The sequence below is a fragment of the Arachis duranensis genome, chromosome 10, assembly GCF_000817695.3.
Source record: "Arachis duranensis cultivar V14167 chromosome 10, aradu.V14167.gnm2.J7QH, whole genome shotgun sequence".
In the NCBI taxonomy this organism is placed as follows: domain Eukaryota; kingdom Viridiplantae; phylum Streptophyta; class Magnoliopsida; order Fabales; family Fabaceae; genus Arachis; species Arachis duranensis.
Window position 1 is genome coordinate 7,200,711 of NC_029781.3, and position 14,406 is coordinate 7,215,116.

A 14,406-nucleotide genomic window follows, 5' to 3' on the forward strand; every position below is an offset into this window, starting at 1 on the left:
CTAACTCCAATAAGAAGACTAAGGTAGTATAACTAATAAAAGTACATAATGATTAGTTATGCATATCATGAAAAGAGTAATATGCATGGGATAGTCCCATGAAGTATATATATATATATATTTTTTAATAAATATATAATATAATACTTGCATATTTATATTTCTAAATTGATAATAACATTTTATTTTTAAATATGATACTATGAATTTAGGAGTGACAATGTTTATTTTATAAACTTGTATTAAATTTAATATTTTAAAATAAAACTTTGAATAAATTCCAAATTAATTCTTAATAAATTTTATATTAGACGATGACGCGAGAAAGTAGAGTTTATATTATAAAATTAGCAAACTATCTATAATTTTTAAATATTAGATATATTACTTCCTAAAAAAAAACTTAAATAAGTCTTTTGTCCTTATTAAAAGTTAACTTTTTCTTTTTTTAGTTTCTACAAAATTTTGCTTGATCGTTTTGTTCAGTGAAATTTAAAAGGTTCTGACTTTGGCTCCTTTTTATTAGTTTCTTCTTTTAAGTACTGATATGCCATGAGAATCGATAATATGACAAACTCAAATACATTACGTATTAGCATTTAATCTAGCATATTAATATTGGGGGATGCTTTTACAAAGACGCCCAAAATGTTTTTTGTAAAGACATTGATATGTTGTATTATTATTGAATGTATTAATAAATTGATTATTTTTAATTTCTTAATAAATTAGAATAAAACTGATTTTTTATAATAATAACAATAAACTCAATTGTTATCAGATTCAGTCGAATCGACTAATTTACATAACCTACTGAATTATGATTTTTTTTAAACAAAAATCAGAAATATATTTATCTTTTTATCAAAAAATTTAAACATGATTCGGTTTAAATTGTATAAATTGGTCGGATCAAATCGAGTCTAATAATTATAGTACGGACAATTAAGTTTATTATTATTGCTATAATAAACTGATTTTGTTATAATTTATTAAAAATTAAATTATTAACCGATTTAATAAAAGTATCCATAACATATATAAACGTCTTTAAAATAAATATTTTTAGTATCTTTATCGAAGTGATTTCTTTAATATTTAACGGAGCAAAGTAAACAAACAGGACTAAAACCAAAATCTTTCAATTTTATTGGACCAAAACCAGCAAAGAATAAGTACAGGAACCAAAACTAAAATACGGTCATTTTATAAGAATAAAAAATTCATTTAAGTAAAAATAAAAATAACAAAATAATTACAAAATATTTTTTAAAAAGGACAAACCAGACTTTAATTTTCTTTGAAAATACTTTAGCTAGCAGATGGATGATTAAAGTGTTTTATTGGAAACTAATTTTTAATACTTTAAATAATAAAAAAATAAATTATGAATTGTCTTTTGATACAAATTATTTGTCGAAACAAAAATATAATATTAAGGATTATATATTTCCTCATCTAAATTTTAACGCACACATAAATATATATACACTGAATATTTTTTGTTTGGTAACTAATATACACCAGAATATAAAATTTCAGTTTGTGAAATTCGAAATAAGAAAATGAGATAGAATAAATAGTCATTTTTTATTATGAAAGATTTAAACGCTAATATTTTTATACATAAAAGATAAAAATTAAAGTTATAGTCATGAAAAATAAATTTTTGCAGATAAAATTATTCAAACCCTAAAAAATTAAATATAATTTTTAAATTATCTTCTAATATATATAACCTATTTATAATTTCTAATTTTATTTCACACCACCACTCTCCTAATTTCAAACCCTACTACCACTCTTATCTCCAACAACCACTATCACTGCCGCCATCACCATTATCACCTCTACTGCTTTTGATCCTCCGTGTTCCAGGTCACTAGCAATGTTGTTGGAATTGTCTGCCGTCAATCTCACTAACCTCAAGGGCAGCAAAGTAGGCTTTGCCTCCAAAGACAACGACGGACTCCACTTTTTCTACGTTAAGTCCGATCAAAAACTCTCTTACAATATCTCCATCCTCGAAATCAGCAGCGCATTGAGTTTCGCCGAAGCAGAAGCACCCACTGCGGTCCCTAGCCAGATCAACATCATCAACATCATGTCCAATCCGAGAAAGGTTGCAAGTCATTCGCAGACTTGCTCAGACCTTCAAAGGTTCTTCCAACTTTTCAGAACAGCGTGAACAATGGCTTGACCGTGTTCTACCTCATGGACATACACTATCATGAACAGTTTGATGCCCAAGCACAAGAAGCTCACGGACGCACAGAAGATGTCGGTGTTGTTGTACCATAGAATTCCAGTATACCAGTCGCTACACATGCTAAAGTCAAACAACAGGGTTATAAACACTTTGACAACAGAATGAGCAAACAAGTTCGACTTCACAGTACAGAATGACGGGGAAGATGTGAAGTTCGAGACAAAGGTTGATACGGCGAGCATAGTGGGGACATTGATTGACTAAGACTCTTTTATTGCGTACAAGATCAGCAAAATTTTAATGGTGACGAGGGAGCTCTTTAAGATGGTGATGGTGATGGCAATAAGTGATGGTGGTAGTTAGGGATGAGAGTGGTGGTAAAATTTAGAATTGGAGGTGTGGTGGTGTAGGGTAAAATTAGAAATTACAGTTAAATTATATTAGAAGGTAATTTGAAAATTTTGTTTAATTTTTTAGAGTTCAAAAAATTTTATTTGTAAAAACTATCTTTTATGGTATAATTTTAATTTTCGACCTTCATAAGTAAAAATGTTAACATCTAAATTTTTTATGATTAAAAATGATTATTTAATATTTTTTGGTATCAAATAATATATTAAAAGAAGTGAAAGAATAATATTAAAACTTTGAAAGTAGAAAAAAAATTTTTTTTTCTAATATTGAAAAGAGAAAAAATTAATAGATACACTATTTTTTTCTTTTTTTTTTTAATTTTTCTTTTCAATTAAATAATAAAAAATAATCATTTTTTTATTTTTTTCTATTTGCTTTCCTCCTATTTTTCCTTCAAACAAACTAATTGTACTTAACCATGCAGGCAACATCACTCAAGTGTGGTGGGATAGTAGTGGGATGCACATTTGATCATCGAATAGCGGATGCATATTCAGCAAACATGTTCCTTGTATCATGGGCCAACATGGCCCAACCCACCAGGCCCAAGCCCAAACAACCTTGCTTCCGTCGCTCCATTCTCAGTCCCCGCCGCCCAGGATTCATCCACCCCTCCCTCCACAACATGTACATCCCCATCTCCAAGCTCCCACCACCAGCTGCCACCACCACCCCTCTCCTTAGTCGCATTTACTATGTCACAGCAAAGCAGCTCCAACACATGCAGTCACTCGCCACCGACAATGGCGCCACCAAGCGCACAAAACTCGAGTCATTCTCCGCGTTCTTGTGGAAGATGGTTGCTCGTGCAGCTTCAACAGACATCAAAGGCAAAAAGGTTTGTGTTATGCGTAAAATTAAAACTACCATATTGAACGATAAAAGAAGCTAATTTAATGACTGACGTTTAAAGAAGTAAAATAATTAGGTGGTTTTTAACCAGTCCACTCCTAATTAACATGTAATCTATCCGGTCAATTTTTAATTAGTTGATTCTTTTGTTTGGTGAGTACTTCTACTACTAATCTAAATTATTTAAATTTAATTAAATGTATTTTTTAATCATAATAAGTTTAATTTATAATTAATTTATTTTTAAATATATGTCATTGTATAATTTTAAAGAAAATAAAATATATTTTTTGTTTTTAATATTTGTAATTTTTTTAAAAAATACTTCTAATATTTAATTGTATTTAATCTTAATTTATTTTTAATATTTTTTATTTGTATCAAAATTATACCCAAACGTTAAATTTATTAAAAATATTAAAGACAAAATAAAAAACGTTAAGGACAAAATTAGATGAAAAAAAATATTAGAAAGAATTTGAATGAAATTAAACATTAAAAGAGTTGAGCCCCATTTTAATCCTTGAGATTGATGAATTGAATTCATTTAGTCCCTAAGATCCCAATTATTCTAACATAATCTCTTAAATTCAAAAAAAATGCATCACTTTAGTCCCAAGCACATTTTCTGTCACCGGAGCTCAATACTGTGAATGATGTGACTTAGTTCTTGTCACGCTGAAAAAGAAACATCAGCGTCATATATGTTTTAGCGTTAAAGAAAGATTAAAATGACGTTGTTTGAGAGTTTTAGAGTAATAAAATGTTACTTCTCCACCCTTTTGATCACTCTTCGTATTCTCTCCTTTAAACTTTAAAACAAAAACATTTCTCTTTCTTATGGCTGAAAGTAACTAGTGGTTGTTGGAGGAGAAAAAATTTATGGCTGAATATTAATTTTCAAAAATGTGTATAAGCATGTGCGTGGAGGTTGAACACAGCTGCAAGGATTTGTAATTCTGCTCACAGAGGTTAGTAACGAGTGGTAAAAACTTTTTTTGGTGTTTTTTTGCAATGTATACATATTTGGAATTTTGATCCTACTTTTGTTGAGCATGAGTCTGTGTTAGAGTTTATTTTAGTTCTTGCGTTATTGGGTGCGAGGGTTTCTATATATGCGCTGTAATCATGATTCTTGACCTCCAAGTATGCACAGAGAAAAACCAAATTGGTTCAATCACAATTTTCTTTCACGTCATCTAACTGTTATAATGTCTAGTGTGACAAGGACTAAGTTACCTTATTTATGGTGTTGAGTTCCAGTAATAGAAAATATGTTTAGGATTAACGTGATATACTTTTTTAAATGTGTGGGACTAAAAATAATTGAAATTTCAAGAACTAAATCAGTACAATTTGTCAATCTCAAAAATTAAAATTGGACTCAATTCAATATTACAGATATTTTTTAAAAAGCAATAATAAAAATTAAAGAAAAAAATATATTTTACCTTTTTTAAAATATATTAAACCAATCCATATTTTTGAAAAACTTCGTCTCTTCCACGATTTTTTTAAAAAAGGAAAAGAGCAATGTTAGGCGCCAGCAATTTTTGTAATTGGTAGTCATTAAATAGTCATCAATAATAATTTAATAATGTGAAATTAGAGTGAAATTTCATCCAATAATTTTTCTTTTTCTGCTGGTTATATATTGGGTAAAATTCAATAAAATTGCTGTCCTAAACTTTTCCAAAAACAAAAAACTTCTTCCTTGCCTCCGTTACTCATTTCACTAATTCAATGGTTTTTTGCTCTCTACCTTCTCCCTCTTTATTGTTTTTGCCACTCTAATTTGTCCTTGTGATGCACATCCACGCGCGCTCTTCTATACAAATATATTGTCATTTTTTTATATTAATATTTTACTTTTTGATTTAGGAAACCCCCAAAATTTATATATAATCCAAATATTATGTGGAGTGAGTGTTAGTCTTTTTGCGAAGCATCAATTCAAGGGACAATGATTAGGGAAAAAGAGAGAAGGAAAGAAAGTAGAACGAGATGATTACATATTAAAAATTATCGTCAAATTACTATAGTGCTCATTTGAGCATAATTAAATATTTGTGACATCCAACAAATGAACAAATGATATGTAGATATATACAAAGTTAAGTAGCGAGAGAATGGACAGGTAAGGAAGGCAATATGAAACAATGGTGCGAGAGAAATTTCCCTTTCTTTTTTCATTTTCTAAAAAAAGAGCATGAAAAAGTAGTTATTGTACAGTTGAACTAGGCTAATATTTTTTTTAAAAAAATTATACAAAACACAGATTTAAAGAATAAGTTAATTACAAACTGATTTTATTATAGTTGTAACATTAATTCTGGTTAAATTTAGACAATTTAAATCAACTCTAGTCAATGATCAGTTAAGTATATGTGAGTTAAGAAGGATATGGTATTTTCTTCTTCTTTTTTTTAAATTAAGAGAAAATCTAAAAAAACTAACACTATACAACTAAGCAATTAATTTTTTAAAAAATCTTTATTTAAAAATTAAAAAAAAGTTTTACATTAAAAAATATACCTTCTCTCTTTTCTTCATCTCTCTTCTCTTTTTCTGTTTCTTTTAAGCCGTTTTCATCTTTTTAGAGTCGAGAAGCGAGAGAATGTTGACATAGACATTAAAAAATTTTATCTGTCCTTCTAGTTGTTGTCTTTTTTTCAATAAGTTTGGATGTATTTTTCTTTTAATTTTGGATACATTTTTAATAATGTTGGATGTTTTTTTTTTAGTTTTTGGATGATTCTTTTTAAATAGTTTTAGATGTGTATTTTTTCTAAGTTTTGGTTATATTCTTTTTATAGGTTTTGCATATTTCTTTTTCTTATATTTTATATGTTTTTTATTTTTAGTTTTGGATGGTTCTTTTTAATAGTTGTGGATATGTCGTTTTTCTAGGTTTTAGATGTGTCTTTTTATAGATTTTGGATGTTTTTTTTTCTTATGTTTTGGATGTTTCATCTTTTTAGGTTTTAGATGATTCTTTTTAATAGTCTTTTATGTTTCTTTTTTTTAATTTTTAGATATTTCTTTTTCTTATGTTCTGAAAAATAACATCCAAAATTTTAATAAAAAAAAGTCTAAAATCATAAAAAAGAACATTTAAAAACTTAACAAAAAAAAGCATCTAAAATCGTTGAAAAGAACATCCAAAATTTAACAAAATAAAACATCTAAAATTATAAAAAAAATCTAAAATATCTAAAATTTAAACATCCAAAATTTAAAGGTATTATATTTTTCATTTACTTTTTAATGTAAATGTGCAAAAAAATATCTAAAACATCTGAAATTTAAACATCCGAAACAAAAGCATAAAAAATATTTGAAATGATGTTTTTTTTTTAATAATTTGCTTTCATTTATTTTTAGTTGTACAATTCTAAACAAATACTCAAAATCTCTCAAATTTAAACATCTAAAATCAAAGAATAAAAAACGTCCAAACTTATGCTTTTTGTAATAATTTAGTTTTATTTACTTTTAATTGTACATTAAAAAAAAATCCAAAACTTTTAAAATTTAGATATCCAAAATCTAAGTATAAAAAACATATGAAAGTAACACATTTTTTTTAACCATAATTAGAAGAGTTCTTTTTATTACCATGATCTTAGATGTTTTTTTTGTTATATTTTGAATATTTTTTTTGGTTAGATTTTGAATTTTTTTTTTTACAATAATCTTAGTTTCTTCTTTTTATTTAATTTTCGATGTTTTTTTTTGTTATATTTTAGATTTTTTTCTTTTAATTTTAGATATTTCTTTTCAATTAATTTTGAATAATTTTTTTTGTTTGTTTGCAGCTGAATTAATAATTGATTGTTATGGAGTGTTACCTGTCAATTACCTAACATGATTGTTAAACTAGTTCTCTCTTTCATTTTTAATTCATAGAACCTTCCACTTCACAATTGAACACCACACTTATTTTCTATCTTTTCAACTATTATCTATTGTATTCTTGTATTTATTAATTCTAATAATGATGTAGCAGGTTGTTGCCAAAATGGGCATAGTGGTGGATGGAAGGAAGAGGCTAGCCGATAGTGGTGGTAGCAGTTGTGATGGAGAAAAAGAAAAAAAATCATTGATGAATTCTTATTTTGGAAATGTGCTTTCCATACCCTTTGGTCAAAAACTGGTGGAGGAGCTGGTGGAGAAACCATTATGGTGGGTTGCAAATGTGGTTCATGAGTTTTTGGAGGTGGCAGTAACAGAGGAGCACTTTCTAGGGCTTATTGACTGGGTGGAAGCACACCGGCCGGTTCCTGGGTTGGCGAAGATCTATTGCCATGGCGCCGAGGAGGGGCCGGCTTTCGTTATATCGTCTGGACAAAGGTTCCCGGAGGAGAAGGTGGATTTTGGGTGGGGGAAGGCTGTGTTTGGTTCTTATCATTTTCCTTGGGGTGGAAATGCTGGCTATGTGATGCCAATGCCAAGTCCTCTTGTGAATGGTGATTGGGTTGTTTACATGCACCTTGTGAAGGAACAATTACACACCATTGAGTCTGAGGCTTCTCATTTCTTTATGCCTTTAACTTGGGAGTACCTTAACCAATGATAAACACAAGTGGGAGAAGAACAAGGGGTTCTATATGTGTGTTGGTTAAGATCATTTCAATATGTTTCTTTCTTTATTGCATAATCCTTAAACTTCTTTGAGATGAGATCATTAATCAAAACCAAATACTTGTGTTCATATATACATATATATTTACATTTACTATGTAATGAACGACCATAATTTGCTTATTAATTTCTACTTAGATATTTTGTTATTTTAGAGGTTTTTTACATAAACTAAATAAATATTTTATTTATCGTTATGTGTAATATGTAGAGTATTTATTATTTTAAATAGTCATTCACATTTTAAATATTATACATCATAAGTATGTATAATTAATTGTGATATCGGTACTTATTTTTTTTAAATAATTATATTTTTCTATTTATATAATTTTTTAAATTCAAATCTTATCTATGAATTTTGAAATTGAAAACTTTAACTTTTAAATAATACTATACATCCAAGTTTTTTTGTTAATTAAGTATAACTAAATTAGTCTAACATAACAATAATTAATTATGACTAACATTATTAACTTTTTAGTTAGTTAATCCCAAGTGAATGGCTTAACTTAATGGATAAACAATTTTCTGAATCTTATAACTCAAACTTATAACAACATACAAAAATTAATTAAATTGATTCTACTGTTAGATGAAAGAAAAAACGCCATGAATCTTCTATCTATCTATCTATCTATATATAATAAGAGAGTAGTATATGGTTGGTTGTTTGACAAGTGTCCAATCTATATAATCAACAAGTGTCTTATTTAAATGATTGACAAGTGTCTTGCTTATTCAAAATAAAAAAAAGAAATCAATACAGGATAGTATAGAATAAATTACTATTGGATCGGAAGTACATGGTGGATAGGAAGCGGGAATTTGAATTTCAAATTCAAAATCATTTTGTTCCAAAATAATACTATACATCCAAGTTTTTTTGTTAATTAAGTATAACTAAATTAGTCTAACATAACAATAATTAATTATGACTAACATTATTAACTTTTTAGTTAGTTAATCCCAAGTGCATGGCTTAACTTAATGGATAAACAATTTTTTGAATCTTATAACTCAAACTTATAACAACATACAAAAATTAATTGAATTGATTCTACTGTTAGATGAAAGAAAAAACGCCATGAATTATTTGTTATGAGAAGAGAGGAAAAGAGAGTGATAATAAATCTAATCATTGAAAAATAAGAAATTAAAGTTAGTTGCATAACTACATTTAGAAAAATAGCCTCATTATTGGCTAACAAATGTTGGTCACCTAACAATACTGAAAGAAATTTGGATGAAATATAGTATTTCCCAAGTTTAATTTCAGAAAAAATTTAAAATTTAAAACACTCCAACTTTTAATTATTTCACTTTTATCTTCAATATCTAAAATAACTTTAATATTTCAACCCCCGTATTATCCAAATTCATTTCTTATTTTAATTTTGTCCTCGTTTTCTTGTTCCTTCGATTCATCATCACCACCATAACCTTCTCCCTCCCTTGAAAAGTAATAATTAAGCAACATCCAATAATTTTTTTCCTAATAAGCACCATCTAAATGTATATTATGGAAATTAAAATGGAATAGTTTAAAAGAAATTATACAAACCAGACAACTCTTTCTAGTTCACAATATCAATTATTTTAAAGAAATTTTCTTGATTTAATGTAATATTTATTAAATATTTTGTTTTTTACTCACTACACAATATTAAACACAATTAATAATATAGATACTTACATTTTAAATTAGTTATATTAAATAAGGATATTTTCATAAACAACTTTATAATAAATTTTTGTGGTTCCTTTATTAGCAATTTAGGTAAAATCCAAATTAATTAATTAAATACAATTAATGTATACCATCTAATTTGATATGCATTTAAAACATTTATTGAATTTAGATATAAAGAAGACGGAGAGGATATATAAAAGGTATGCGAGTACAATAATTTAGTGAGTAAATTACTAAAATAGTACTAAAAAAAATTTACATTACTGCTAAAAATGATTTTAAAAGAGGTTAATAATAAATAAATTTTTAAAAAATTTAAAAATATGACCAAAAAATTAAATATTAAATATTTATTCTAAAAACATTTTAAATATCAGATGTTAATACAATTTTTTGTAAATATTATTATAAAAATAATAGCTTTTATCTTTAAAATTAGATTATTTTATGTCAAATGATTTTTTTTAAAATTTTTTTTATTTTGAATGACCAAATTATTTTGAAAAATAAAAAATTTAGAGATCAAATTTTGTTTTGAATTATTTTTTGTATTTTTTAAATATTTATTCAAATATTATCACAAAAATTCAAATCAAATAAATAAGTCATTTGTTAAATACAAAATTATTTTTGTCACTTATAAAAAATATAATATTTATTAGTTATTCTTATTATATTTTTAAATAATTCAAAAATTATTTCAAATATGAAATTGATAGTTAACTCTTTAGTAAATATATGATTCAAGATTGAAGTATAAAACATTTAATGAATATCTATTTAAGACCTTTTATTGAATTTAGTGAATATTAATGTAACTAAGATTTTCTTCGTATATGTAAATATAAATTGTCTTGGACTCATCAAGAGTTGATTCACAACATAAATTTAGAGATATTCGAATGTAATAATAGACACCAAAATATACATAATAAAATAAATTTTGTAAGATATTACAATACAATAAAAAATATGAACAAAAATATATTTGTAAGTAGTCTCGTAAATATAAACGGTATCGTATAAATCAATACTACTGTATGTATACATTATACGAATAACCATATACGTTAGTCCATATGTGTAAAAGTAAATAGTACTGTACACGTATAAATAAATTGTACTATATACGGTCAGATAATATTTATATGAATAGTAATTTGTATTAATATTTAAAATAAGTCTTATTATTCTATTAATTTTTATAATTTTATTAATTTATAATTAGATTTTTATAATTTTTTAATTAAAATTTTTATATTATTTTTATTTTTATAATTAATTTTTTTAATGTAAAAATTATTTAATTATAAAATTAAAAATAGTCTAAAAATTTAATTAAAACTAAAAAATATTAACAGAATAAATAAACTTATTTAAAATAAATATCTCAAAATTGAATAAAAACGACAACCTAAATTTCGACAAAAGTTTTACTATATTTAAGATCATTACACTGTATTCTTTCTATACCGTTTTACACATCTAAGAGATAAATATAGTGTTTTTTAATGCATGACATCTGCTTCTTCTTCCTATTCAAACCACAATTTCATGATAATTTATTACTAATGAACAATAGGATGACACCTAGAAAATATCTAAGATATATAAACCTATACCTGCATATTTGAGAATTATTCGCACTTTCTAGTTTTTCTCAAAAAAATATTTAATATTTATTTCTCAGCAGTTTAATTATTAATTGCTTTTGTCACTAAAGAGAAATCCTTCTTTAAATTATCGGTGAAAGCTTCGACATAGTTTACTTGCAATTTTTTTAAATAAGACTTGATAACTCAAACTTAAGTCGGACTAGAGTAGTTAGTACTGTTTTAAATTTGTTGGAATTAGTTAGTATTAACTCTATTTATAGTTAGTTAGTCTTCTTAATAAATTTATGTACAAATACATAAACATGTAGCTGATAGAATTAATTTAATTATTAATTTAATTTTTGCAATTTCTCTCAATAAAAAAATGTGGAAGAGAAATATTTTTTTATACTCTATTAATTATTGAGTTATTCTTTTTAGATGCAGCTCGAACTCACCTTTCATTATGGTGCAGTGAGCGTGGAGGCTAAATTCTAAAGGTCGAGTAAATTCGAACAAACAGTGTGAGAGAAGTAATTGACGCATCAAATCGAATTCGCATTCGAAACTTCAATTCCAATTTCTTGTCTCAAACCCTAGATATTCGATTCTTGATTGTGATTGACGCATCGGATCCTCATTCGCAACTTCAATTTCAATTTCTTACATCAAAACCCTTGATATTCAATTCCTGATCTAATTCTTCCCCAAATTCTTCAACCTCCAATTTCTCTTCGCTTCTGTCCAATTCTTCCTCTTCTCTTCACTCACATGATAGAGATTGATGATATTACAATAAACTTAGCAAAATTTCTGTTTTTCCGATTTAGAGAAGAAATTCTGAATCTTAAACGCTAAAAGATTCATTGATACATATGGCGCCAGATTAAAAAAACGAGCTTCCAAACATGGACATGCACACCTTTGCGAATATAATGAATTAATTTAACATCATGCAGTCTCAGCATGCAAGGAACAATATAAGTCCTCTCACAGATCCGCTAAGTCCGTACTACCTGCATTCTGGTGAAAGTCCAGGATCCCCTCTGATCGCTACAGTCTTGACATCCTCAAACTACCACAGTTGGGAAAGAGCAATGTGGAGAGCGTTGAGGTCAAAAAATAAGGTAAAATTTGTTGATGGTTCAATTGAAAAATTATATGTGAATGATCCATTGTATGAAGCATGGGATAGATGCAACAATTACATTGTTTCTTAGATAACCTTGGCATTAAGTCCAGAAATTGTTCAAAGTGTGATCTGGCACGATGTTACAACAGATTTGTGGCGAGACCTAAAACACAGGTATAATCAATGAGATGTATTCAAGATGGTCGAACTTGATGATGAGTTAAGCGCAATCAAGCAAGGTGAACTCTCTGACAACATACTTCACCAAATTGAAGGCAATTTGAGAAGAACTTAAAAACCTACGACCTATATCTCTTGTGTAACGTGTGCAGCAACTAATTATGTGTGTGATTTGGAGATTGTCAGAAAGTACATATGTCGTGTGATTCTTGAAAAGATTGAATGAAGTTTATTCTCATGTAAAGTCTCAAGTCATGTTGATAAATCCAATGTCAAAGATTGATCAAGCTTTTTTCCTGCTACTTCAGCAAGAAAGGCAAATACATCAGCCTGAATCTATATTCGATGCCAAAACTCTGATGAGCACTTCAAGCAACACTGCTCAAGAAAATAGAGGAAGGAGGCATGGCAGAGGAGCTATCAGAGAAAGAGGAAGAGGATATATTGGCATTTGGACACAATTTGTCAAAGACAAAAAATAATTTTGATTTGATTCATTTAAATATATGGAGACCATTAATCACTTATCTACTGCTGGTCACAAATACTTTCTTACATTGTAGATGATAAAAATAGATATACATGGCTTTTTTTATGAAATTAAAGTCTGAAGTCAAAGACTTAAGCAAGAGCTTTGTAACACTAATCCAAACTCAGTTCAACAAAATAATTAAAAAGATCCGAACTGACAATGAAATAGAGTTCCAAATGCAAGCATACTATGAAGCCATGGGCATTATCCATCAAATTAGTTGTGTTGAATCTCCTAAAAAAAATGGCATTGTTGAGAGAAAACATCAACATATATTAGAAGTGACTCGAACACTCATGTTTCAAGCAAATATTCCAAAATGTTTTTGAAACTATGCAAGTGCTCAAGTCATTCACATAATCAATAGGATTTCCAGCACAATTTTAAAAAATAAGTTTCCATACCAAATTCTATATGACAAACTACCAGATATCAACTACTTTCGAATATTTGGTTGTCTTGCTTATGCTACCACCACTTCAGCTCATTGAAAAAAAGTTGATTCAAGTGCCAAAAAATGCGTTTTTTTGGACATCAACAAGGAGTTAAAGGCTACCTTCTCTATGACCTAAAGACTAGAGAAATATTTCTTTTTAGAGATGTTATGTTCTATGAGCACCTTTTTTCTTTTCATTCGATTACTCATGGCATCTTTGATTCTATACCAGAACCAGAAAATCATATTCATCAATTCATAGATCTTTTTGATTCAACCATTCACTCTCATTCACAAAATATCACTCACTTCTCATCCAATAATACACGGTGTGCATCTCCTAATCCAAACACATCTCCTCAAATAGTTTTGAGTTCTCCCTCACACACATCACCATATAATCATTCACCATCACAGCATGCATTTCAAACCGCATCACACACTATTGCATAACATCAAAACACTACACTGTCTGCTAGGCCTATTAGGCGATCCTCAAGAGAATGGAGACCCCCTCTTACCTAAGAGACTTTCACTGCTCCTTATTAACCACAGGATCAACTTGCCAATCATCTTCAGCTCTTGCAACCCAATGTGTAGTGACTCTCAATTTTTTAAAAAAATATAAATATAAATAAATTATAATTTATTTTATAAAATTAGAGTTCCTTATTTTTAGAAAATTATTTTACTATTAGTAATTGAACTAATTTTATAAC

At 27.4% G+C, this 14,406-nt stretch overlaps 1 protein-coding gene across 2 annotated transcripts in view; it reads left to right on the forward strand.

Moving 5' to 3' along the window:
* Positions 1–8,223, forward strand: part of LOC107468857 (coniferyl alcohol acyltransferase-like) — an 8,817-nt gene extending 594 nt beyond the window's left edge. The window contains exons 2-3 of one of the 2 annotated variants that reach the window (XM_052255803.1): positions 3,048–3,461; positions 7,482–8,223. In XM_052255803.1, coding sequence (XP_052111763.1) covers positions 3,048–3,461; positions 7,482–8,051 — 984 coding nt within the window. In that variant the 3' untranslated portion in view covers positions 8,052–8,223. The remainder of the gene's footprint in view (positions 1–3,047; positions 3,462–7,481) is intronic. The other variant, XM_016088231.3, reaches the window with a different exon arrangement.
* The last annotated feature ends 6,183 nt before the right edge of the window (positions 8,224–14,406 follow it).